Source organism: Choloepus didactylus, chromosome 5 (assembly GCF_015220235.1).
Source record: "Choloepus didactylus isolate mChoDid1 chromosome 5, mChoDid1.pri, whole genome shotgun sequence".
In the NCBI taxonomy this organism is placed as follows: Eukaryota; Metazoa; Chordata; class Mammalia; order Pilosa; family Megalonychidae; genus Choloepus; species Choloepus didactylus.
In genome coordinates, this window is record NC_051311.1 from 10,284,587 (window position 1) to 10,312,161 (window position 27,575).

Genomic DNA, 27,575 nt, shown 5'->3' on the forward strand with positions numbered 1-27,575 from the left:
TTGTGGAGGAGTGAAAGCTGGAAAGCGTTAGGAACCAACCACATGCTAACAGCTGAAAGTAATGGCTGAAAAAGAGAATCAATAGATTCACTTCTGTGACTCCAAATTATCTTCTGTAGGTGTATCTGCTTTATACTGAAGGAGAATGAATACAGATAACATAAGTCATCTTTGAGCTCTCCTCTTCCCTCTCCATCCATATCTCCTTCACCAAGGGTTTCTGATTCTTAACTTTTCTTGTTTTTATTCATTCCTTTTCAATCTGTACTGTGGCTATCCAAATTCAAGAAATACTATTCACATATGGACAACTCTAACAGTCCTCTAACTGGTCACTCTGGATCCCGTCTCTCCCTTCTCCAATCCACCCTGAGCCAACACCAGATGCATCTTCCTAAACCACCTCATCCTTTGTACAAAAAGTGGTAGAAAACAAACCAAAAAACCTGACAATAGTTGAGGGAGAAGGACATGAGCAGGAGGAATACAGGAGAAAAAGAGGAAAGAGGCATTTTAGATTTTGCTTTGAATACAACTGTATTGTTTGAATGTTTTACAGGAATGTGTTCATGTATTAATTACCTTGATAAGCAAAATTCTACTGACTGCCAAAGCCAAATTAATATTCTTTCAAAAATAACAATTTTCTTCCATAACATATTTGCTCACTTAAACATAAACACTATAGAAAATTTTCACTTCCCTAGATAAAGCTTTATAATCTATCAATTAATGGTTTCTACATAATTCTATCATATATAATACAGATATAACACCATATCATAGTACCTGTCTTCCAGACAGTAGACAATTAATAACTACTTATTTACTGACTCTTCCTCTAACTACTTCGGTTTAATACAACATTGTAGCCTCAAAACCCATCTTTCTGGAAAAGAAAAAGAGAATCACAGCCTACCACCATGATTCTAGGCACTAGAGATTTTAGATAATCCACCACCACTCTATACACTAGCTTCCTGTAGTCTCACCATGATTTCCTTTCAATCTGTTCTCAAGCCTCCTTCCAATCTGATCTCCACAAGAATAACGTTTTTAAAAAGCAAAAAATGATAACATCATCCTAATGGTTAAACTTTTAATTGTCTTCTCATAGGCCTCAGAAAAAAAGACCAAACAAGCAATATTTAAAATTCAGATCCTATTACCACAAAAAAAAGATGTTAAGTCTACTGGACCAATCATCTACACCAGAGGTTCTCAAAGAACCCTGGGATGCCTAAGACCCTTTCTGGATGTTCACAAGGTGAAAACTATTGACTTCTTCTCTGTGTTAACATTTACACTGAGAGTGCAAAAATTAAGGTGAGGAAAACTCATGAGGTGATTAAAAAATCAAGGCAGTATTTCCCACTGTACCAGCAGTTCTTTGTACATACAGTTATCGTAAACTTTTGAGAGCTTATGTGCTGGGCACTGGGCAGGCATTGGAGATAAGTGAATAAACAAGACAAACCCAGTCCTGCTTTCTTGGCAACCAACATCAAGTAAATTTTAAACAAGTGCAATGATTGCTACAGAGGAAATACATAGGATTCTATGGGAACATTTAAGAGGGACCTGGTGAGAAGAGAGGACTCTACAGAAGTAACCTTATTGCTGTCACCCACCAACAACCTCATCACTCCCCTCCTTCACCCCTCTAAGGACTTCAGTTCCCTAATCCACCACTTCTCCTGTCATAATTCTTGGTGATGTCAAGAATTCACACAAATAATCCACCCCAAACCCTTGTCTCTCGGTCACCTGACCTCCTTGACCACAGTCAAAAATGCCTGTGCTCATCCCCAGTAATTACACCATTTCCCAAATCTAAATTTCAAAAGCCCCAGATTTTGAACCCCCAACTTCCATTTTTACAGTTTACTTCCTCTAGTACCCCCACTCCAAGTATCCTTTGATACCATCAGCCTTTCCCATTAATCCTGTGAGGTTTTCACTATCCATGCCTTCCTTTCTCTTTTTACGGGAGTGAAATTCCATGATCAAGCACAAAAGCATTCCCCCCTTGCTCCGGTCTACCAAAACCCTAACCCACTTCAAACTCAGATTTCCTACTATGTATGAACTGGAACCTGAGCTGTTCTCTGCTGGAGAAAAACCACACAAAGCAGACTAGTCACTTTATAGTTATGACCACAAATCTCAAACGGACACTCAAAACTCCAATATTCCTACCACAATTTCCTGATAAACCCTCTCTGAAAAGTCTTTCATACTTTATCCTCAAACCTCAAAACATCAACCTCTCCCTCATTCTCTTGTGATGATCATGTTATTCTTCATGAGAAAAAACAGGTGCAAACAAGCACTAAGTGACCCCATCACCAAATCACCCAGTTACGTCCATCTGTGCCCACATACCCTGCCAACATCAGCACTTTCCTCCTTGACTCAAAAAAAAAAAAAAAAAGAAAAAAAAGTATCCCTGCTTCTGCTCCTAAGGCCGAACATCTAGTTGTGCTCTACAGTCCATCATTCAAGGACTTAACTCTTCCACCCCTTTCCTTGATTACTCCCATAATGACATGTAAGCATGCTTAATGTTACTGTAAAAAATTAAAAACCTTACCTTGACCACAGGTCCCCCTGAACTCTCACTACATTCTCAACATCTTCCCAACAAAACTTCCCAAAGAATTATCTATACATGTACTCCCTCCACTTGATCAATTTTCTTCAATCCATTCCAACCAGACTTTGGTGTCCACCCCAACCCACTGGCCTAAAACAACTCTTATCAAGATTACAACAGTCTCTTCTTACCTAATCCAGCAGTCCCTAGCCTCATCTTACCAGATTTCTCAGAGCATTTAATACAGCTGATCACTGCACTCTCTTTGGTCAATCACTTTCTTCACTTGGTTTCCAAGACACTACTCTTCTGATTTCTTCCTACATTAATTATGCTTTTTCTCAGTCTCCTTTGCTAGCTCTTCCTTCTCTATCCCACCTCTAAATGGAATGCCCCAAGACTGTCTTCTACTTCCCCTTCCTTAATCCAGTGGTTTTCAAAGTGGGGTCCCAGAAAGAGGAGCACCTAGGAATGTGTTAGAAATGCTAATTTGTTGGACCCCACCCCAGATTACAGAATAAAAATTCTGGAGGTAGGGCCTGGCAATAGTATTTTAACAAGCTATAGAGTACAATTCTCATCCAGTCACTCCAATGACTTTAAATACTACCTATATCTGTGCTGTGCAATACAGTAGCCCCTAACCACATCTGGCTATTGAGTGCTTGAAATGAGGTTAGTATGACTGAAGAACTGAATTTTGTTTAATTTTAATTAATTTGTATTTAAATTTAAAAACTGATACTCAATTTAGTTATTTGGAGCTGGGTACGTAAACTACTTTGTCAACTATAAATTTCATGAAATCTAAATACAGATCGGGAATTTCTCATGCAAACTAAGCATCTCAATTAAGATGTGCTGTTAAGTATAAGATACATATCAAATTCCAAAGACATATAAAAAAGAATGTAAAATATCTAATAAACTATGTTGATTACATGTTAAAATAACATTTTGGACATGTTGGGTTAATAAAACAAATTATTAAAGTTAATTTCACTTGTTTCTTCTTACTTTTTTTATATGTGACTACTAGAAAATTTTTAAATTACATATGTGGCTCACATTATATTTCTACTGGACACTACTGATCTATTCTGTGATGACTCCTAAATCCTGATCTCTAACTCTGACCCTTCCTTGAGCTCCAGAATGGCTATCTGGTCTATCTACTCGTTGTTTAATAGCTATCTCTTATTAATATATCCAAAACAGAACTCTTGGTATCCTTCCCCCATCTGCTACCATTCATCATCCACCCACAAACTTAGGGAAAAAACTTTTAACCAGTGTCATCCTCAGATTTCTCTCTCTCACACCCCACATCCAATCCACCAAGTCCTGTTCAGCTCTGCCTCAAAAATATGCACCAATCTCATTCCTCACCCCTAACACTAAAGTCTCAAGCTATTGTCATTTCCTTCCTCAACTACGACAATATTCTCCCTGCTGGATGATTCTGCTGTTGCCTCTTTTACAGTCTGTTCTCCTTACTGCAGTAGCCTGAGTGATCATTTTAAAAAGTAAATCTAAATCAAGTACTCCAGTGATGAACCCACCGCACTGAGAATAAAATCTATCCTCTTTCCATGATCTGGCCCCTGACAACCTCTCCAATATCTCTTCTACCAGACATCCTGTCACTCACTATCCTCCAGACACATTACCCTTAGAAAGTTTTTTCTCATCTCAAAGCCTTTACAGTTCCTTTTCCTCAGATCTTCAAATGGATAATGCCCTCTCTAGCTCCAGGTCTCAGCTTAATAACCACCTCCACAGGGCACTACTTCCTGACTTCCTTCGCTAAAGTCCTCCTTTCCAATGCAAATTGTCTATATCCCATCACCCCATTTTCTACACAGAACTTCTCCCTCTCTGAAATGGTCTTGTATTTTAGTGTTTATCATCTGTCCCCTCTCCTATATAATGAAACTCCCTAAGGGTGGGGACTCTGCCTTGTTCACTACTGTATCTCTAGAACCTAGAATAGTACCTGGCACAAGGTAGGTACTCAGGATTTTTATCAAATGAATGAATACATTAACCTTTCAGTTGAACTACAAGGAGAAACCTGACAAATGAGTAATATTTAAGCCAAGAAGAATTAGTTTTCTAGCCAAAGAGAACAACATGTACAAAGACAGAAAAGTATGAGATTTCAAGAGCTGACGGACAGTCAACATGACTGAGATGAGGGCAGTGGTGTGAATGGAACAAAGTAAGACTAGAAAGACAGGAACCCCAGTATATAGGGCCTCTACAGCCACTGAGAGGTTGTATATTTACAGGGAAATCACTGAAGGGTTTTCAAGCAGAGAAGTGACATGATCAGATTTATATTCAGAAAGTACTACTCAGGCTACAATTTGGTAATGGATCTGAAAGGGATATGTGGCGATATAAAGAGGACATTAGGAAGCACTGGTGATTGTCCAAGCAAAGGCTATTACTTTATACTGGGGTGGTGGCAGTGGAAATGGAAGAGACAAATTTAAGAGACATTTAGGAAGAAGAATTAACAGGACCTGTTAGAGATGAACTAGTGGTGGGAGGAGGGAAGCAGAGAGGAGTAATGAAGAAGGCAAGATTGATGCCCAGGTTTCTAGCAAGTGAGTCAGTGGAGAGGAGTAAGAGAGATGTGGGGGTAAGGTGATGAGTTCAAACAAGCAGAACTTGCAAAAAGATGAAATAGAGATCCAGTTTGGAGATTTGGGTGGGAAAGAATGAAACAGCCTGAGAGGATGTATGCAGCAAGGAGCCCACACAAAGCCACTCTAATAATTAAAGGTAAAGGAGAACCCAGGGCCAAAGAGTAATAAGAAAACCATGAAAGAATGATGTCACAGAAGCCAAAGAATTCGCTTTTCAAAAAAGAAAGGGGGGAAATTGTCAACTGTGTGAAATAATGCTGAGAAGACAAGCAGGATGAGAACTAAAAGGCATTCACTGGATTTAGCAACATGGAGTTACTGGGCATAATTTCAGTGAAGCATCAGACATGACCAACTAGATAGAACAGGTTAAAGAGCAAATACAACATGAGGTACAAGGAAGATGAAAACAATGGTTTTAAGAAAACTAGCTAAGCCATAAAGGAGAGATAATAGGTCAGTTACCAGAGTGGAATGTGAAGTCAAAGGAGAATTTTCTAATATGGGAGAGATGTGAGTTGATTAAATTCTGACTGCACAGATTCATTAAGAGAGAATTAACAAAAATGTAACGACTGCAAGGTTTCTGAAGAGGCAAGAGAAGCCAGGACCCAGAGCAAAGATGAAAGGGCTGACCTTGGCTAGAAGGAAAGACACCTCTCATCCATTCTGACCAGAAGGAAGGAGAATAGGATGGGCAAGGATGCCACTAGGTTTGGAAATGTAGTGGAAAGAAATTACATGTCTTATATAATGATGTCTATTTTCTCTAAAAAGATGAGAAGGAAAGAGTCAGATTTCAAGAGAGAAGTGAAATTTTAAAATCATTTACAGTGACTGGGAGAATAAACCACTGAAAAAAAATACAGTGGGATTGCCCACTTTGATAACCATGGTTTTAAAATGGTACCCAACTACCCTTTCTGCTCTACTGCCTTCTTAATATCAGCATTTGTTATTATCATTCTTAAGTTGCTAATATTTAAACTAAGTATCTTTTTCTATATGGTGCACTATATACACTTCTGGCCTTTAAATGGAGGCCATTAATTCCCCCATAGCATATATAGAAAGGGTTCCACACTTGCCTTTCCAGGGGATGGAAAAATAAAATTTAACAAATACAATTTTATCTATAGCAGGTAGAAATTACTAATAGAAATTAGTTAAAAAGGATTCAGGAAATGAGTGCCTTACAGGTAAATTGAAGTTTTTCAATATCATACTTTTTCATTAACACAGTATTTACATTCTCAGTTTCAATTAGATAAATAAAAATTTGCTCCAATGAAAAGCAGCTAAGACTGCCCAGTTGCAAACCTTGCATGCTATATTTCATTTAACCTCAGAATAAGAATATAATTCACATTTGATATAATAATTAGGTAACTTCAAAGAACTGTTGGAAAAAATATTTTTTAGTTTTTAAAATATACTATGACTGAAGTATTTCTGCCTCAGTATAAATAATAGTTACCAATTAAACAGCATAAAGAATATATACATTCTTCAAAAGCTGTACAGAAGAATGGTATTACAAGGGATACTTGTACTAAGTTCCATATCTCTATAAAATTTAAAATTTGTGCAATTAGCATATTTAATAGGCTTCCAGTCAATATTTCTAACTAATCACACTAAAATTTTAAGTGTATTTCATGTCTGGGATTCCCTCATTACACTGCAGTGCAGTCGTAGAAATTCACAATTACCCAAGTGCAAACTTAGCACTGCATAACTGTTAGTTTCTACCGTATATTTTTCACAACAAAATCCCATTATGAAACACTCCTAGGTAGACAGACACCCAAAAGGACTGAACACAGGTACCCAAACAAATACTTGTACACGAATATTCATGGCAGCACCAGACAATAGCTAAAGGATGAAAATAACCCAAATGTTCATCAACCAATGATTGGATTAAACAATACATGGTATATACATACAATGGAATACTATTCAGCTGTAAAAAGGAATGAAGTTCTAATACACACTACCACCTGGATGAATCTTGAAAACATTATGCTAAGTGAAAGAAGCCAGGCATATAAGGCCACATATTGTATGGGTACATTTATATAAAATATCTGGAATAGGTAAATCCATAGAACAGCAAATCGGTGCCTTAGGCAGAATGGGGACTCATGGCTTAATGAGTATGGAATCTCCTTTTGGGATGATAAAAGTACTTTGCACAACACTGAGAATGTATTAAATGCCACTGAATGGGACACTTTAAAAAAGTTACTTCTATACTATGTGAAATACACCTCAGTGAAAACAATTCCATTAGGAAGCAAACAACATAACTAAATTCTAACCAACCTGTGGCAGGAATTGCTAACAAAATTAGCCATAAGTTAACTAAAATATATATGAAAGTACTCCTTTTAGTCACACGTAAATTGTAATAACATTCACTAACTTTCCCCCCATGTACAGAAGTTACACAATATACTTAATTAACCTTTATCTTTTAGAGATACATTTGGAAATATTTATGGATGAAATAATTTTCCAAAGATTTGTTTTACAATAATGTTGGGGAAATATAAGAAGAACAGATGAAAGGAGACTGGCCATGAGTTGCTGTTAAAAGGTAGGTGAACATATAGGATTCATTGATAACAAATATACATATTATCTTCCACCAATAAATTAACTAAACGTAAGGTCGTTTTGTTTTGCTTTTAGCATTTTCATCCTAAACATTAATTCCCTAACTACCAACTACCTCTAAGAAAGTTTCATTTTGTAAATGGAGAAAGTTAGTAGACCTAAGGTTAAGAGTGATTATTTGGGTTGACACACAGTAACAGTACTAAAAGGGGGACAAATTTGTAGCCCTGGGGTTTGACTATTATTTCTTTTAAAATCAAGCCATCTCTCTCTCTCGAAGCCCATTTGGCAGGTAAACCCACTACCCTCCCCACTGCATGGGACATGACTCCCAGGGGTGTACATTTCCCTGGCAACAAGGGACATAACTCCCAGGGATGAGCCTGGACCCGGCAACATGGGATTGAGAAAATCTCAACCAAAAGTGGGAAGAGAAATGAAACAAAATAAAGTTTCAGTGGCTGAGAGACTTCAAATGGAGTTGAGAGGTCACTCTGGAGGGTATTCTTGTATGCTATACACATCCTTTTTTAGTCTTTAATGTATTGGAATAGCTAGAAGGAAATACCTGAAACTGTGGAACTGCAACTCAGTAAACTTGATTCTTGAAATGACTGTATAACTATAGAGCTTACATAGTGTGACTTTATGATTGTGAAAACCTTGTGGCTCACACTCCCTTTATCCAATGTATGGACAGATGAGTAGAAAAATGGGGACAAAAATTAAATGAAAATTAGAGCAGGATGGGGGAGATGGAATGTTTTGAGTGTTCTTTTTGCTTTTATTTTTATTCTTATTTTTATCTTTTTTTGGAGCAATGAAAATGTTTAGAAATTGATTGTGGTGATGAATGTACAACTATATGATGATACTGTGAATAACTGATTGTACACTGTGGATGACTGATTTATGTGACTAAATCTCAATAAAACTGAATTAAAAAAAACCAAGCCACAACTTCAGTAAAAATTACAATCAACATAAAAAGTCATTAATATATACATATATAGCCCTCCCAAACTTTTAAAATATCACAAAATTAGCATTTACCTATTCTTTTCATACTAACACTATTTTCATGGATTTTATAGAATTGCATCTGCGTAATTTCCTAATGTTGTTTCAACTTCTTGTCCCAGCACTAGTTTCCTTTCTGGTTAATATATTTTTGTCTGTTAACTCACAAATGTCTAATTCTTATGACATAATTTCACTAAAGATAAACAGGGTTACTGAAAATGATACAACTGGAGAAAGCAGAAACACGTAGGAAGAATTAGAAAACTGTCCTTAACAAAAGGGATTATTTCAATAATTTTCTAAAAATTTTCTCCAAAAGATAGAAACCTGCTAAAACTGAAAAATATTTAGATTTATGACAAGGAGTAGACTGGAGTACCACAGGTAAAGCTCTCATTAGTATTAAAGTTTCAAAAGGAAAAAAAAAAAAAAAATGAAAGAGATTAGTCTCAATACAAACTTGCAAATAACATACAGCCCTAAAAAAAAAATAGCCAGTACTTTTTGTATTACTAGTAAGAGCTCAGTCCAGCCCAGCACCATGCTTGAAGACTTTCATAAACACGTTTCGATGTGGTATGGGTCAACTTAACAATTAAGTGAGGAACTTCCATAAAATGAACAAAACCCTGTTTAATTCATTTACATTTCTAACCTATATCTCTAACTTTGCTAGCCACTGTTTTTCTCAAACTTCAAAGTGTAAGTCTAAGAATTCTAATCTTTCCAGTCTGGCCTTACGGAGTACTTTTATCTCTTCACTCATTTGGGCTGTCTTTACCTGACCCTGGTTTGTGTAGAAATCAGAGCTACCCAAAATATTTCAAGACATTTTTTATCAAACTCTACTAATTCTTCCTCAGATTTTCTCATCACAATTGCAAAGCTGAATCACAATAAAGAGGGCAAGGACGCACAGAAAGGAAAGGATCCACAGAGCTCAGTGAAAAGGATGGTAGTCAAAGCTACCATCTTTTGGTGATACAGGCAGTCCCCAAATTATAAACATACCTGTTCTTATATTTGCAACATGGAACTCAGAATGCATTTTCAAAAGAAATGATGGTAAATAGTTGTTAGGTTCCCAGACTTGTCCAACAAGAATCTATTTGATTGAACTAGTCTCCACTGGTGTCTGGAGACAAGGTGATACGGAAAGAGCAGAGCCTCTGGAGTCTGTCAGAATTAGGCAGGAGTCCTGACTGTCAATTACCAATGGCATCACGTAACAAAATCAACTTTTCTGAGTCCTAAGTTCCTCATCTGTAAAAGAATACTGCCTACCATGGAAAGGCTTGGGAAGGATTAAAATGGTACAAAACCACCAGCAGAGACCAACAGAGTAGGTACTCAATGAATGGAAGCAATTCTTTCACCCTCCACCCTTGCCTACTCCCTTCTCTGTACATTCTTTTTATCCCTCATACTGCGATGAGCGCCCCATTCAAGACTCACTGAAAAGAATTTAGGATATGGAATAAGAAAACCGGCATTTGATACCAGGCACTAACTCATATGAGTTATGGAGCTTTGGGCTAGGTATGTAACTTCTCTCAATCTCGGATTATTCGTATATTACAAAAAAATAAGAAAAAAAAATTATAGGTTGTAATAACTGACATAGCTGATAAACCAGCACAGACTGTGCAGTACCAGAAATGTGAGCCTTTACCTACTCTAAATCGTTCTGCTCAAAAACTACCTGCCTTCCAAAATCAAATGTGCACAGCAATCAAAAGAACATAAGCTAAAGTAATGCGAGGAAGAAAGCAAGTTAATCTAAGTAGCTCACAGTATCTCCTTCGTACTTCCAAACTGGAGACTATATTTGTTAATCCAAATGAAGCTCTTGTTGATGGATTACCAGGCAGAAAAATAAATTTAAATTTAAAAATTAACCTATATGGAAGACTTTTCCACCCTTACCCAGGCTAGCAATCTGCATCCTGAAAAACCATTCTTAAGCAGTTTCTACTCCTTTTCACTTAGCTTCCCTTCCCCTCCCTTAGAGTACAGACCCTGAGGAAGAAAAAGGGAATTGGCCAAATGAGTAAGTATGTTCAAGTTAAGGAGTGACCGGCCTTGACGCAAGCAACGGAGCAGGAAAATTCAAACTGGTCATATCAAACAAAAGATGGAAAAGGCAAAGACTTTTTCATATCTTTATTAAAGAAAAAACCCATAACAACTTAGAAAATCCTGTTATTTTTCAGACAGTGGAAACTTTTCAGACATTTTGCTATCAATAACACAATTTAATAAAAATCAACAGGACACAAAGAGCAAATAAACGGATCCTAGGACTCAACTGCACTATAGCCAAAAGAACTTGCAACTAAACTCCTTAGATGAACTGGACGGTACTTCCAAAGTGTGGGGAAACAACAAAATGAAATTTGAATTCTCAGGATAAAAATCACCCAGGCAATAATTTAACTCAACTTGGGTATAAAAAATTCTCAAAACACAAGTGGCTGCATAGTTTCCCTGAGATAAGGTATTTACATAGTGTGTGGCTATAACCTAAATCAGGGTCACAAAGGGTTATAGAAGGATCTCAAAGGACACCCAAAAGGATTTTTCTAGTACTATTTCTTCCCTAAGCATACCACTCGTCACTCCCTAAAGATCCATCTACTTCCCCAAAGAGAATGAGTCTTCAGCATCTTCATCCTGTCTGAGACCTCAGGAAGGCAGCCAGCTGTATCACGCAGCCGGAAGTTTTAAAAGGGCTAATGAGGTTTGAGATAATCATCCACTGTCATGTGAATTTCATCTTATTTGGTTGCTTTTTTTGGTTGTCATTTTCCAGCAAAATCAGAATATCTCACTAGTGTCAAGTTTAGGGACACACACACACACACAAAACCTAGGGGTCACTGACAGAGGCTCTTGGGACCATGGTACTAATATTTTAAAGAGTGAGAGATGAGATGAGAAACAACATGATTTATCTGAATTTAGGGATATTCCCAATGAAATTTACAAGCACTACAAAGTTACATGATGGTGGCAGGAAGGGGAAAGGAAAGCAGTCAGCGGGAGAGGGGGGAGAGAGGGAGAGAGAGGGAGAGAAAGAAAGAGAGAGAGAAGTCTTATAGCATACAACTACCTGAAAAAGAAACAGTCAACAGACAGGTTAACACACGTTTGCAGTAACTAACAGTTGGCAACACGCAGCAGCAGTTACCACACCATATACTTGTCAGGTTTCCCAACATGCAAAACAAAACAGGAGCCTCCCCTTCCGTACTTACTTATCTACAGAGATGAAATGACTTCTCTGGGTTGGGGGCAATTTCATTTCCTGTGCTTTCTTTGACTTTCAAAATCTTTAAAATCTTCAGCACACTAAGGTTCACCACAATTTTAAGGCTTTTCATACTAAGTTAAATAAAAGTTGCATGTTTTTAACATTGATAAATGACAAAATCACTTTTCTATTTGCTAATTATATCCACACTTCTACTAGATTAAAAAAATTAAAGGCTAAATATAAAGTCTGTGAAAACAAGTAATACAGTAGGTGGGCAAACATTCAGCAAGCTTACTTAGAATTCTGAAAGGCTTGAAAAATTTTATGAAGATAAATTCCTAGTAATGCTACTGCAGATACAATGTTACTAACATGGAAATTGACAAATATTCAAAATATTCCAAAAACAGTATCTCCCTCTAAAAATAAAGAAGAAAAGTTTTTGCCAACACAGAAACAATTGGTTCTTAAAAAGGATAATCACATGGAAGGCCTGTCTAAAAATACTTTAGTTCTGAACTGCAAAAACTCTAACCTTACAAAGTTTTGGTCAGGCCTCACCAACAAGTGAATTTTTGGTGCAGTTATATTGATACAAAGGATTGTTCTAATACTTCATTTGCTTCCACTGCAAACTGTTGGTCTACCCAGTTGAAGATAAACAAACCTAACTACCATACACATAATTGGCTCCCAATCGTTACAATAACAACAAACAAACAAAGATCTGTCATAGATAAGGTCCTAAGGATTTTCTAATTAATTTACAAGAACAGATATTTTATATTGTGGTTCAAAAGCTAAATAAGCGTACTAGGTAATCTATTTGGTTTCACAGTCTATATACATGGGCATAGGTTGGAAAGGGAGCAACCTCAGAAAATACAGATAGCAATCGGCAATTACACCATTCTAAGATACTTATGATACCAGTTCAAGAACTTTTGGGGGAAGAGAGAGTATTTAAGACATTTTCCCAAGTAGTTAAGAATAATTTATGTTTTATCATAACGATAGCCCTACAAATCTCTAGAATACACTAAGGTGGGACGGCAGTGAAAATGATGAGAGGAGCAAACCCGACTTGAAAACGGACAGGCAGGCAGGCAAGCAGGCAGCTTTGCAAACCACCAATTAAAGGAATTTTAAGATTAACTTCTCTCAAACGCCCTCCCTCACTCCCCAACCCACTTCCTCCTCTCCTCGGGGAAGTCTGTGTAATGTGACTCATGACAAATTTTTTAAAAATTAAATAAATAAAAGACACACCCTCTGGGTTGGACTGACATAATCGCCCCCACCCGGGCCCGCGACCCACGCCCAGCGTCTCCTCGCCGGCGCCTGGGCCCCGCGCTTCCTCGCCTCCCCGCCGGCCAGCCCCGGTGCCCGCGCAGGGGCCGGGGAGCCGAGCCGCCGGGCACGCCCTCGCCCTTTCTCTCCCTCCCGTTCTTGGGTTGCAACCGCCGCAGCCACTTCCTGTATCGTAGCCGGACTTCCTCGGTCCCGACACTTGCTCTCCCCGGCGGGGCTAGGCAGGGGCCGGGGCCAGGGCTGCCGGCCAGGGGTTACAGCTAGCACCGGGATGAGGGTTGCAGCCGGCATGAGTTAGAGCTAAGGTTGAGGCTGGCGTCTGGGTTGAGGCTGGGTTTGGGACTGGGGCTGGAGCCGGCGTTAGAGCTAGGGTTGGGGCCGGGGTTGGGGTTGGGGTTAGGGTCTGGGTTGGGGTCGGGCCGGAGACAGGATTGGGACTGGAGACCGGTTGCGATTGGGGCCGGGAATGGGACTCCGGCTGGGACTGGAGTCGAGGTTAAACCGAGACTGGCGTTGGGGTAGGGTCTGGGATGGGGATGGGGATGGGGATGGGGATGGGGTTGGGGTTGGGGTTGGGGTCGGCGCTGCGGCCGGGCTGAGACTGGGGTTGGGGCTGGAGCCGAGGTTAAGCCGAGGTTGGGTTTGGGGTCGGCGCTGCGGCCGGGCTGAGACTGGGGTTGGGGCTGGAGCCGAGGTTATGCCGGGGTTGGGTTTGGGGTTGGGACTGCGGCCGGGGTGAGACCAGGGTTGGGGCTGGAGCCGAAGTTAAGCCCGGATTTGGGGCTGTGGTGGGGGCCGGGGTTGAGACCGGGGTTGGGCTGGGGCTGGGGAACGACTGCGGTAGAGACCGGGGTAGAGACCGCGGCTGAGGCTGGAGCTGAGGTTAAGCCCGGGTGGGGACTGAGACTGGGGCTGAGGCCGGAGCAGAGGTTAAGCCCGGGGTTGGGGCTGCGGCCGAGCTGGGACCGGGGCTGTGGCTGTGGTTGGGACTGGGGTCGCGGCCGGGACTGGGGCCGGGGCCGGGCCGGGGCTGAAGTCGGGCAGTTCCCCACCCAGCCCAGGGGGTTGGTCACTCGCGGCCGGCGGCGGTCCTCGGCCCGGCCAGCGCCCGCCCGCCCGCGCGCGCCTCACCTGTATGTAGTTGTTCTCACAGTAGTCAGCCACTCGCGTCAGGTTCTGGTAACTCTCTATCAGCGCCCTCTTGCCAGACGGGATCTCCTCGTCTAGTAACATCTGCAGCTCTGCCATTTTCCACCCCTCCGCATCGCTTCCTCTCGCGTTAAAGAGACAGCGGCGGCACGGTCGGCGGAGCTCGGCGCCCCTCGCAGCCCGGATACGAACCGCCTGCCCGCCCTCCCGCCTGGTATTGTGGGACCGCACCGCTCCCTCTTCCTCCTCGCCCTCCCCACCCCCTCCACCCTTTCCGCGCAGCCGCCGGGACCTCCTGCTCTCGCGATCGTTCAGGGCGCTCAGACCCCGGGGTTTGGTTTTTCCTTTGCACGGTCTTCTGGGAATTGTAGTCTCTCAGAGGCGGGCGTCGCGAGAGAAGCGCATGCGTCCAGGGAGCCTCCGGGAAGGAAGGAGAGGCGCGTCAATCAAGAACGTTCACCGAGTCCGGAGGCTGCCGGCAGCTCCGGGAGGTGGCGCCACCGGGTAATTCTGGGGAATAAAACCGTTTCCCAGGGAACGCTGTGAACTTTCTTAAACTAGGACATGTCAGTGAATTGGAGACAATGATTCTGATAAGTATTAAAAAGGAATAGAATATGGAAAACCCCAAATCTTTACTTCCTTCATCTTTTCAAGGATGCGGCTGCGATGGTAAACAATTGCTATTGATTGGTTTTGATAAATGCCCTAGGCATAGGTCTGTTTACTCTGAGTGAGCTCAGAGTCTGGTCGGATAAAGATAAGTCCTGAGAATGGGGCTTTTCCAGAGAGCTCCAGCCAGGTCAAACAGTGACAATTCTCTGGGAATTGGGCTTTTGGGGGCGCTCCAAACCTGCTCCAAACCTGTTCCCCCTCAAATGGCTGCTGGGCTGCTGGTTTTCACAGCTACCATGATTGTAAGGCTGTTGGTTTTTAAGGCTACTGTAGAGCTAGAGAGCGGGAGATAGGAATAAGGCAGGTTAAAACGCTACAAAACTTGCAGTTCTTTCTGAGATTTAGCTGTTTTTTCTTGAATAAATACGCCTCAGATTGTTGCAAGCTTCTGGTTATTTTTCGGAGTTGTGAAAAAGATGGCTTTGGCAATTTTTGTTTTCATTGCTTTTATCAAAGAGCAGGTTTTTGACGGTCCCTCCTCCACGACTAAAGAAGTCCCGCCCCTTGTTTGCTTTCAATCTAACCTAAACGATCCGCCAGTTGTGTGACGCTAAGTTACATAACTTTGCTATTACCGGTGTCTGGTGAGTAAAAAAGGAATTAATACCATAAAATGTTTAGCACAATGCCATTTTTAAGGTAATTGTTCAATGCATGTAAGCTCTTGTGTTGCAAACTTCTAACCTCACAAATCTGAACTTCCCTTCCTACTGGCCTCTAGACCATCCAGGTAAATACATTTCTCAACCTTCCTTAGCAGTTCACTAGCATAAGTTCTCACCAATGGAATTGAGGGGAAGGGATGTATGGAATTTCTGACAATGAAATTTCTGCTGAAATGATTCATACCCTGGTCTTGCTTCCCTACTTCCTGTCTCACTAGCTGTGAACGACAACTGGAACCCAAGCCTTTTTTAGATTGGGCTCATTTAAACTCCTTTATGGACAGGACTATTCTTCAATAAGCTAAAATTAAATAAATTGTCTACTGAAGACTTTCTACTGCCAAAACAGTTCAAAAAGTCCACTTCAGTTGATGGGATACAATCTTTGCCAGTCTGTTTACTTTCCCTCAAAAAAATAGATCCCTAAGTTTACTTTACATTGCTTCTAGATTGTATGCCTGTTTCCTTCTGGCAAATTGCAGGTGTGCATATCTTATACCAATATTCTACACATGATGCAGAAGAATTTTAGACTCAGCTATTCCAAAACTGACCAGTATCATACTTTTTCCTATTTTTGTAGAGAAATCAGTGAGGAAAAATGTAAAAATATTTTAAGGATTCAATTATAGGATTCACCAGTGTTTTTCAGATGTGTATCTCTATAACCATGATCATGAAATCAATATAATGCATCATGATGAGGATTTCAAAAAGTGAAAGAGAAAATATTAGAGCACATAACACAACACTAAGATATTATTTAATTCAAGTTTTTGTTTTAAATAATATATGTGTAAGAAAACATATTTCTTACTCTGGAACATAGTCAAAAAAATTTGTGAAACACCTACACCACACTCCATCAAGTCTATGTAGATTTTCATACCAAACCAGCACTTCAATACCACTTCAAAGTTCAGGATCACTAGGAATTTACTCCTGATATATTATATGAGAGTTCTGAGCAAACAGGAATATACTTCAACTTCTTGATTTTTTTCCAGATTTTATGTCTTTCTTTGAAGATGTAATACATTCATATGATTGAATATTCAAAAATTTCAACAAGTATGCGTTGAAAAGATTTTCCCAAACAACTGATCTTCAGCCACCCCAGAGGCAACAAATATTATCACTTTCTCATAGGCCTTCTAGTGATTCCATGTACATATAAATTTTCTTACATAAATAAACACAGTGTTCTGCCTCCTTTGCATATCCGTATCAATACTAATATCCATATCTATACAAAGATATAGATGTATAGACATAATGGGATCAATTATAATTAAAGATTGTCTTAGGGAATAGTGGCATTTTTATGATGTAGACTCAAAGTCATTTTTTTGTCTTTTACATTTCTCAATAGCATTTTAAAGTTTTCTTTATTTAGACCTTGTACTTGCAAGGTTTATTTCCAACCATTTTATCTTTTTTTGTTGCTATTGTAAATTAAATTGCTCTCAGAAATTCTGATATAATTAGCCAGCGATAAGACCCAGCTATCAGTATTTCTTAAAATTCCCAGGAGATTCTAAAGTACACATTTAAAACTACTGCATTAGATAATCTAAATGACTATTTGAACATATAATGCCTGGTATGGGTTGACTTATGTTCCCTAAAAAAATATGTTGAAGTCCTGTACCCTGATACTTGTGAATATGACCTTATTTGGAAATATGGTCATTGCAAATGGAATTAGGTAAGTTAACATGAGGTCATACTGGAGTAGGGTGGGCCCTTAATCCAATATGACTGGTGTCCTTCTAAGTAGGGGAGACACAGAGGGACACAGTGAGTCGATGGCCACGTAAAGACGAAGGCAGAGGTCAAGTTATGCCACAACCCAAGGCACACCATGGATTGCCAACCATTGGTAGAAGCCAGGAAAGAGGCACAGAACAGATTCTTCCCTACAGATTTCAGAGAAAGCATGGCCCTTCCAACACCTTGATTTCAGTTCTAGGCTGCCAGAACTGTGAGACAATAAATATCTGTTGTGTTAAGCCATCCTGTTTGTAGTAATTTAGTACAGTGGCCCTAGGAAACTAAGACAGAGTCCATTGATTTTAGTATATTTATTTTGTATTTAGACACCTTACTGAATTCTCTTGTTATCTGCAGAAATTGATTCTGTTGGGTTTTGGGGGGAATATAGTCACACCATTGCAAATTATGTTAATTTTATCCCCTCCTTTCCATTTCTTACACCATTAATTCTCTACTTCTGTCAAATTGTGCCATTCCACCCCAATTATTTCTGAGTTGTAATATAATGACATATCTGTTTTTGGTTGAGCTGGACTCATGCTCACCTTCTGCTAATGAAAAGATGCTATAAGAGTCTTCTCCAAACTGAAGTTGTACCTTTCTCATCATGCAACTACAAGTGGCTACAACAAGCAACTGGTCTTTCTTCCTATGTAATTATTGTCAGAAATAATTGCTAAAGATGACCTATTTTAAACCAGTTTAAATATTTAATATACATTGTCAAATTACAGAGTTCTTTGGGAACATATTTCTCAATTAATTTATATTGGCAATTTCACCTGTAACTTGCGTCTCTAGCATAGTGCCTTGTCCGTAGCTAAAGCTTAACAAGTATTTGCTGAACAAATGAATGGCTTAAATTTAGACCTTTTATATGTGCTTTATTTAAATTTTAAATTGCTTTGGTGGGTATTTGATAAAGTGTTTTGAAATTTTCCCAGGTAAAAATTATTGTGACTTTGTTTTATGACTAAAAACTTTGGAACCAATCTAGGATTAATTGTATGCACAGGAGATACAGCAATTCAACTTTCACAAAATGACAGAAAACTACTCTGGTCAAAACTTCATTTTTCAAATACAAAGATAATATGTGCTTGTGGTAAAAAATTTCAAATATGGAAATGTGTGAAAAGTGAATGTCTAGGAATACTTCTGGGGAAGATGGTAAAGAAGGGAGCTCCAGGACTCAGTTCTTCCACCAAAACAGCTATTGGACAGGCAGGACCCATCTGGAACAACTGTTCTTGTGCTCCAGAGGCCAGAAAAACAGTGCACAGCACCCAGGGAAGAGGAAGAGGCTGATAAACTATGATAATGAACAGTGAGTTACTCTCTTCTCTTCCCCAAGAACAAAGGTGGGCATGGCCTATCAGTGAGCACATCTTTTTAAATTCAGTTTATTGATATTTATTCACACACCATACAGTCATCCACAGTGTACAATCAGTTGTTCACAGTACCACCATATAGTTTTGCATTCATCACCACAATCAATTTCTAAATATTTTCATTGCTCAAAAAAAAGATTAAAACAAGAATATAAAAAATAAGAATCTAAATATATAATATAATAAGAATAGATAAGAATATAAAAATATATAAGAATAAATATAAAAATATATAATATATAATAATAATATGTAATAATATAATAATATAAAAAATAAGAATATAAAAATAAGGGGACAAATTAAAACTTCAGAGAAGACTCAGAATTTGCAACACCCAATAGAAGATGTTAAATAAAAAACTCCTAAATCATTTCAAGGAGATGAAGGAAAATATGGCAAAAGAGATAAAGGAAATAAAGACAATGGGTGAGCATAAAGAGAATTTGAAAGTAAAAAGGAAACATAACAGAAATTATAGGGATGAAAGACACAATAGAAGAGATTAAAATACACTAGGGGCATTGTGCTAGTTTGGATATATTAGTCCCATCCAAAGCCATATTCTTTGATGCAGTCTTCTGGGGGCAGATGTATTAGTGTTGATTAGGTTGCAATCCTTTGATTGTTTCCATGGAGATGTGACTCAATCATTTGTGGGTGAAACGTTTGATTAAATTATTTCCATGGAGATATAGACCCTGCCCACTGAGGGTGGGTCTTGATTTAATCACTGGAGTCCTATAAAAGAGCTGACAAACAGAAGGACCTCAGAGCAGAGCAGCTGAGAGAGACATTTTGGAGACAGCTGCTGAAAGAAGACTTTTACTGACACTTTAGGGATGCTAGCCCAGTGTTTGCTCCAGAGAAACTAACACAGGACAAAACGTCCCAAGAGCAACTGTTCTAGTTTACTAATGCTGCTGGAATGCAAAACACCAGAAATAGATTGGCTTTTATAAAAGGGGGTTTATTTGGTTACACAGTTACAGTCTTAAGTCCATAAAGTGTTCATCAACAAAGTGTACCTTCACTGGAGGATGGCCAATGGCATCCGAAAAACCTCTGTTAGCTGGGAAGGCACATGGCTGGTGTCTGCTCCAAGTTCTGGTTCCAAAATGACTTTCTCCCAAGATGTTCCTCTCTAGGCCACAGCTCCTCTTCAAAATGTCACTCTAGGTTACTCTTGGGGCATTTGTCCTCTCTGAGCTTCTCCAGAGCAAGTCTGCTTTCAACAGGCATCTTCAAACTGTCTCTCATCTGCAGCTACTCTCTCTCACCTTCTTCAAAGTGTCCCTCTTGGCTGTAGCTCCTCTTCAACATGTCACTCTCAGCTGCACTGAATTCCTTCTGTTTGTCAGTTCATTTATATGGCTCCAGTGATTTAATTTAGACCCACACTGAATGGGTGGGGTAACACCTCCATGGAAATTATCCAATCAGAGTCATCACCCACAGTTGGGTGGGGCACATCTCCACGGAAACACTCAAAGAATTACAATCTATTCAACACTGATATGTCTGCCCACACAAGATTACATCAAAGATAATGGCATTTTGGGGGACATAATACATTCAAACCAGCACAGCAACATTTTGAAGAATGCACAGGAGCTGAGAGAGGAGCTGGAACATAACCCATGATCAGCAGATGCCAGCCAAGTGCCTTCCCAGCTAACAGAGGTTTTCTGGATGCCATTGGCCTTCGTTTGGTGAAGGTATACTTGTGCTGATGCCTTAATTTGGACATTTTCATGGCCTTCAAACTGTAAATTTGTAATCAAATAACCACCCTTATAAAAGCCAATCCATTTCTGGTATTTTGCATAATGGCAGTATCAGCAACTGGAACAGGCATACAGGCGGAAGAAAGAATCAGCAAACTAAAACATAGGACAATTGAAATCTTACAGACAAAGGGATAGAGAGAGAAAATAATGAAAAAATCAGCAGTGTCTCAGCGATTTAAGTGACAACATGACGTACACAAACGTACATGTCATGGGTGTCCCAGAAAGAAAAGAGAAGGGAAAAGGGGGAAAAAGAATATTGAGGAAATAGTGGCTGAAAACTTCCCAATTCTTATGAAAGACATAATTGTACATGTCCAAGAAGGGCAATGTACTCCAAACAGAATAAATCCTAATAGATCTACTATGAGACACATACTAATCAGAATGTCCAATGCTAATGATAAAGACATAAGTCTGAAAGCAGCAAGAGAAAAGCGATTCATCACATACAAGGGACTTGCAATAAGACTAAGTGCCAATTTCTCATCAGAAACCATGAGGGTGTAAGGAATGTCGTATGATATTTATGGTACTGAGAGAAAAAAACTGCCAGCCCAAAATTCTTTATCTGGCAAAACTATCCTTCAAAAATGAGGGAGAGTTTTAAATAGTCACAGAAAACAGGAACTGAGAGAGTTCATCAACAAGAGACCTTGTATTAGAAATACTAAAGGGAGTTCTGCAGGCTGAAAGGAAAAGACAGGAGAGTGTGGCATGGAGTAATGTGAAGAAATGAAAATTATCAGTAAGGGTAACTAAAAGTGTAAAAATAGAGACAAAGAAAAAAAGATGTGACATATAAAAAACAAAGAATAAAATGGTTGGATGAAGTACTACTTTTACAGTAATAACATTGACTATTAATTGATTAAACTCCCCAATCAAAAGACTCAGATTGGCAGAATGGATTAAAAAAAAAAAAAAAAAAAAACATGATCCAACTATGTGCTGCTTACAAGAGATTCACCTTTGACCCAAAGATACAAGTAGGTTAAAAGTGAAAGGCTAGAAAAAGATATTCCATGCAAATAACTAAAAAAGAACTGAGGTAGCTATACTAATGTCAGACAAAACAGACTTTAAGTCAAAAGCTGTTATAAGAGATAAAGAAGGAGACAATATATTAATAAAAGGGCCACTCCACCAAGAAGAAATAACAACCATAAACATTTATGCACCTAACCACAGTGCCCCCAAAACATGGTGCAAGCACTGGAAAACTGAAGATCAATAAAACTGGCAAACACTTAGCTAGACTGACAAAGAAAAAAAGAGAGAAGATGCAAATAAATAAAATCAGAAATGAGAGGGGGGACATTACTACTGACCCCAAAGGAATAAGAAAGATTATAAGAGTATACTATGAAAAATTAGACAACTTAGATGAAATAGACAAATTCCTAGAAACACACAACCAACCTACACTGACTCCAGAAGAAACAGAAAACCTGAACAAACAAATTACAAATAAAGACATTGAATCAATCAACAAAATCCTCCTGTTCTAGTTTGCTAATGCTGCTGGAATGCAAAACACCAGAAATGGATTGGCTTTTATAAAGGGGGTTTATTTGGTTTCACAGTTATAGTCTTAAGGCCATAAAGTGTCCAAGGCAACACATCAGCAATCGGGTACCTTCACTGCAGGATGACCAGTGGTGTCCGGAAAACTTCTGTTAGCTGGGAAGGCACGTGGCTGGCTTCTGCTCTATGGTTCTGGTTTCAAAATGGCTTTCTCTCAGGATGTCCCTCTCTAGGCTGCAGTTCCTCAAAAATGTTACTCCTAGTTGCTCTTGGGGTGTTTGTCCTCTCTTAGCTTCTCTGGAGCAAGAGTCTGCTTTCAATGCCATCTTCAAACTGTCTCTCATCTGCAGCTACTCTCAGCTTCTGTGCATTATTCTAAGTGTCCCTCTTGGCCGTAGCAAGCTCGTTCCTTCTGTCTGAGTTTACATAGTGCGCTAGTAAACTAATCAAGGCCCATGCTGAATGGGCGGGGCCACACCTCCATGGAAATTATCCAATCAGAGTTATCACCCACAGTTGGGTGGGGCGCATCTCCATGGAAACACCTAATCCAAATGTTCCAACTTAATCCCCACTAATGTCTGCCCCACAAGATTGCATCAAAGAACATGGCTTTTTCTGGGGGACATAATACATTCAAACCATCACACCTTCCAACAAAGAAAGCCCAGGACTAGATGGCTTCACAGGTAAATTCTACCAAACATTCCAAGATGAATTAATACCAATCCTACTCAATCTCTTCCAAAAAACTGAAGATGAGGGAACACTACCTAACTCATTCTATGAAGACAACATCACCCTAATACCAAGCCAAGAAAGATAAAACAAGAAAAGAAAATTACAGACCAATTTCTCTTATGTATATAGATGCAAAATTCCTCAACAAAATACTCATAAATTGAATCCCGCAGTACATTAAAAGAATTATGCACCATGATCAAGTGGGTTTTATCCTAGGTATGCAAGGTGGTTCAATAAGAGAAAATCAATCAATGTAATATGCCACATTAACCCAATGAAGGGGGAAAACCACATGATCATCTTGATTGAGGCAGAAAAGGCATTTGACAAAATACAGCATCTTTTCTTAATAAAAACACTTTGAAAAATAGGAATAGAAGGAAACTTCCTCAAGATATTAATGGGCATATATGAAAAACCCACAGCTAACATCATACTCAATAGTGAAAGAATGAAAACTTTCCCTCTAAGATCTGAAACAAGGCAAGGAAGCCCACCATCACAATTGTTATTCAACATTGTGCTAGAAGTTCTAGCCAGAGCACGTTAGGCAAGGAAAAGAAATAAAAGGCATCCAAACTGGAAAGGAAGAAGTAAAACTTTCACTATCTGCAGATGACATGATCCTATATGTAACAAGTCCTGAAAAATCTACAGCAAAGCTCCTAGAGCTAATAAATGAATTCAGCAAAGTGGCAGGATACAAGATGGTTATGGCTCAAAAGGAAGACCTCACTTGATGTGCAGAGTCAATCAGTTGACACCGGGATTTTGAGAAGCGAAAAAGTATATTTAGCAAAGGCTAGCCTCACAAAGACAGGAGGGCGATCCTCAAATCTGCCCTTTGAACTGGAGAAACTTTCAGTGTTTTATAGCATTCAAAGGCAGGCAGGCTTAGGGTAATAAGCAAGGTGGTTTGAGATGATGAGGTCAGAGATAATCAATTAATGAATATGTGTAGAGTGATTTCATACTTAGGATACTGTGCCTATCAGGTGTGCTAATCTTGAGTAGAAACGGCTTGTATCAGCAAGATAGTTTGGGAATGTGGGGTGTTTAGTTCTCGGCTGATTCATATTAATAATGTGCTTTGTGCAAGGGCATCTGACTTCAGGGGGCTATGTGCGAGGGCACCCAAGTTCAGGGTTGCAAAACAAGACAAGAGGATACAAACCAGACTGTCACAATTGTCTTATTATTATCCAGTTACAGGGTGCAGTTTCAAAACATAGCATCAGCAAAACAAGGCATCTGGGGTACAGTTCAGTGAGTGTAATTTTTCCTGTTATAATCAGGCAAAATTTTCTCCTAGGTCAGCTTTCTTTTTAATTGCACATATCTAGGCAGTTAAAGCCAATTAAGGTTGGTCTAGCTGGAGCTGTTAAGAACATATCTATGAGATGTGTAGGGGATTAGAGAAAAGAGAAATGGAAATTTTTGCAACCCAGTCAGGGAGGGAGCTGCTTTAGAAAGTGGTGGGTGGAGTATGAAAACAGGTCAGTATCTGCTACAAGATCAACACACAAAAATCAGTAGTGTTTCTATATGCTAGTAATGAGCAATCTGAAGAGAAAATCAAGAAAAACATTGCATTTACAATAGCAACTAAAAGAATCAAATATCTAGGAATAAATTTAACTAAAGATGTAGACTTGTACACAGAAAACTACAAAACATTGCTAAAAGAAATCAAAGAAGATCTAAATAAATGGATGGACATTCAGTGTTCATGGATTGGAAGATTAAACACCATTAAGATGTCAATTTTACCCAAATTGATTTAAGATTCAATGCAATCCCCATAAAAATTCCAACACCCTACTTTGCAGAAATGGAGAAGGCAATTATCAAATTTATCTGGAAGAGTAAGGGGCTCCGAATAGACAAAAACATCTTGAAAAAGAACAAAGTTGGAGAACTGACATTTCCTGACTTTAAAGCATATTACAAAGCTACAGTGCTCAAAACAGCATGGTAATGGCATAAGATAGATCTGTTAGCCAAAGGACTCAAATTGAGAGTTCAGAGATAGACCCTCACATCTATGGTCAGTTGATTTTTTTAACATACTTTTATTGAGATATGTTCACATACCATATAATCCATCCAAAGTATACAATAAATGGTTCACAGCATCATCACGTATTTGTGAAATCATCACCATGATCATTTTTAGAACATTTGCATTACTACAAAAAAAAGAAATAAAGAGAAAAAAGAAGATCCTGAGCATCCCATATCTCTTACCCCTCCCTCTTACTTATCACTAGTATTGCACTCTACCCAACCTTAAGACTTACAATAGAGGTAGTTTAACTAAGACAGTGTAGTATTGTCAGAGATAGATACATAAATCAGCGGAATGGAACAAAACATCCCAAAGTAGATCCATACAAACATGGCAACTGACTTTTTTTTTCTTTGCTATGTAGTTATACAATCATTATTAAAGATCAAGGCTACTGGATTACCATTCAACAACTTCAGATATTTCCTTCTGGCTATTCTAAAACACTAGACACTAAAAAGAAATATGTATATAATGAGTCAGTATTGGCAATCATTTCTTAAATCCAAATTTCTCATTACACCTCCTGCCTCTCATTTGATCTTTCTCTCAGTCTTCAGGGCTATCTGGGCAATGACCATTTTAACTTCTTTGTGCTAGAAAGGGGTGTTGACCTTATGCAGTAGAGACATGAAACTGGCTGATGTTCTTGGAGAGACTAGTACCTCTGGGTTTCAGGGCTTACCTGGCATAAGAACAATCTGGAGGCCTTAAGTTTCCTGAAAAAATAAACTTGTTAAGAAAAACTTTTATATAGACATAGATAGAGAGTGCACTCCCAAGGATTTTCAGGAATGCTTACATGATATACTTCTAAAGTATGACATTAGCACAGAGAGTTGAAAACAAGATCGTATATGGGAAAAATCTAAGGATTTTTTAGTCCTGCATGCTAAGGAGTATAATTAATAGGAATACCATACTAGTACCACACAAATACTAGGGACAAATAATTAAGGGCTAACAAGAGCTATGAAGTGTTTTGGGTCATGAGAATTGTTTAAAATGGAGAGTGATGAGGATTATATAACTAAGTGAAGATAAAGTGAAATATGGATGGATTATTGTGGACATAACATATGCTATGTGAATTTGGGAGCCCCTTACTTTAAAAGTCAAGCTCTTGATCTTGAGGCTTGCTCAGGTGAATCTTATGGTTGTAAAGGGGAGGCTAAGCCCACCTATACTATGCCTAGGAGTCACCTTCAGAGAACCTCTTTTGTTGCTCAAATGTGGATTCTCTCTCTCTAAGCCTAATTCTGCAAATAAATCCATCACCCACCCCCCAACATGGGACAGGACCGCCCCCCACCCCCAGATGAATGAGTCTTTCTGGCGATGTGGAACAAAGATTCTAGGAATGAGCCTGACCCTGACGTCAACAGATTGAGAATGCCTCTTTGACCAAAAAGGGGAAAAGAAAGGCAACAAAATAAGTTTTCAGTTGCTAAGAGAATTCAAATAGACTCAAGAGGCTGTCCTGGAGGTTATTCCTATGTAAGCTTCACCTAGAGATGCCAAATGACCACAATATAATAAGCCCAAGTCAACAGTAGTCCCTAAAACCCTAAAGAATATCCCTATCTGAAAGTCTATAAAAGTTCACTAACAACTATATTTTTCAGAAACGTAAATCCTGTGAAATCCTCTGCTGGCTAAGTCCCAAAACCCAGAGGCAATAGCCTCGTAAACAAAATCAACCAGATGTTTCCCCTTTTCTCATAAATTCAGCACCCCTTTTCAACATAAACAAGTTAGGGTGGTCACTGCCCAGACATCCCTAAAGATAGGGAAAGTGATTAAACTAGAGGAAGGGGTAGCACAGACAAGATGGAATTTAACAAAGGATTATGAATACTGAATCTCTATATAATTTTCTTTTGCTGAGTTGCTAGGGTATTAGAATAGCTAAAAGAAAGAATTGAAATTGTTGAACTGTAACCCATAGCATCCTTTGAAATTTGTTCTATAGCTACTTGTTAAACTGTAATCTGAAAGGTATCACCTTTATTGTATATATGTTATATTTCACAATAAGGAAATAACTGAAACTCTGGTATTGTAACTCATAATAACTTTGCAAATTTCCTATATAACTACTTGTTAAATCATACTTTGAAAGGTATTATCTTTTTGTATATATATTTCACAATAAGGAAATAACTGAAACTGTGGAAATGTAACCCATAATATTCTTTGAAATTTGTGCTCTACTTGTTAAATTGCAGATGGAAAGTTATTACTTCTATGTATATATGTTATACTCTACAATTAAAAAAAATGATTAAAGAGATAAAAAAGAAAGAAAATTTGTACCAAATAAAC

The 27,575-nt window shown here is 38.9% G+C and overlaps 2 protein-coding genes across 9 annotated transcripts in view; both read right to left on the reverse strand.

The window, feature by feature from the left end:
- ABI1 (abl interactor 1) overlaps positions 1–14,842 on the reverse strand; it is a 121,177-nt gene extending 106,335 nt beyond the window's left edge. Inside the window, exon 1 of one of the 4 annotated variants that reach the window (XM_037837922.1) lies at positions 14,594–14,842. In XM_037837922.1, coding sequence (XP_037693850.1) covers positions 14,594–14,710 — 117 coding nt within the window. In that variant the 5' untranslated portion in view covers positions 14,711–14,842. The remainder of the gene's footprint in view (positions 1–14,593) is intronic. The other 3 variants (XM_037837923.1, XM_037837920.1, XM_037837921.1) reach the window with 3 other exon arrangements.
- Positions 1–27,575, reverse strand: part of LOC119535544 (ankyrin repeat domain-containing protein 26-like) — a 961,331-nt gene that overhangs the window by 435,691 nt on the left and 498,065 nt on the right. The gene's annotated exons all lie outside the window — the stretch shown is intronic.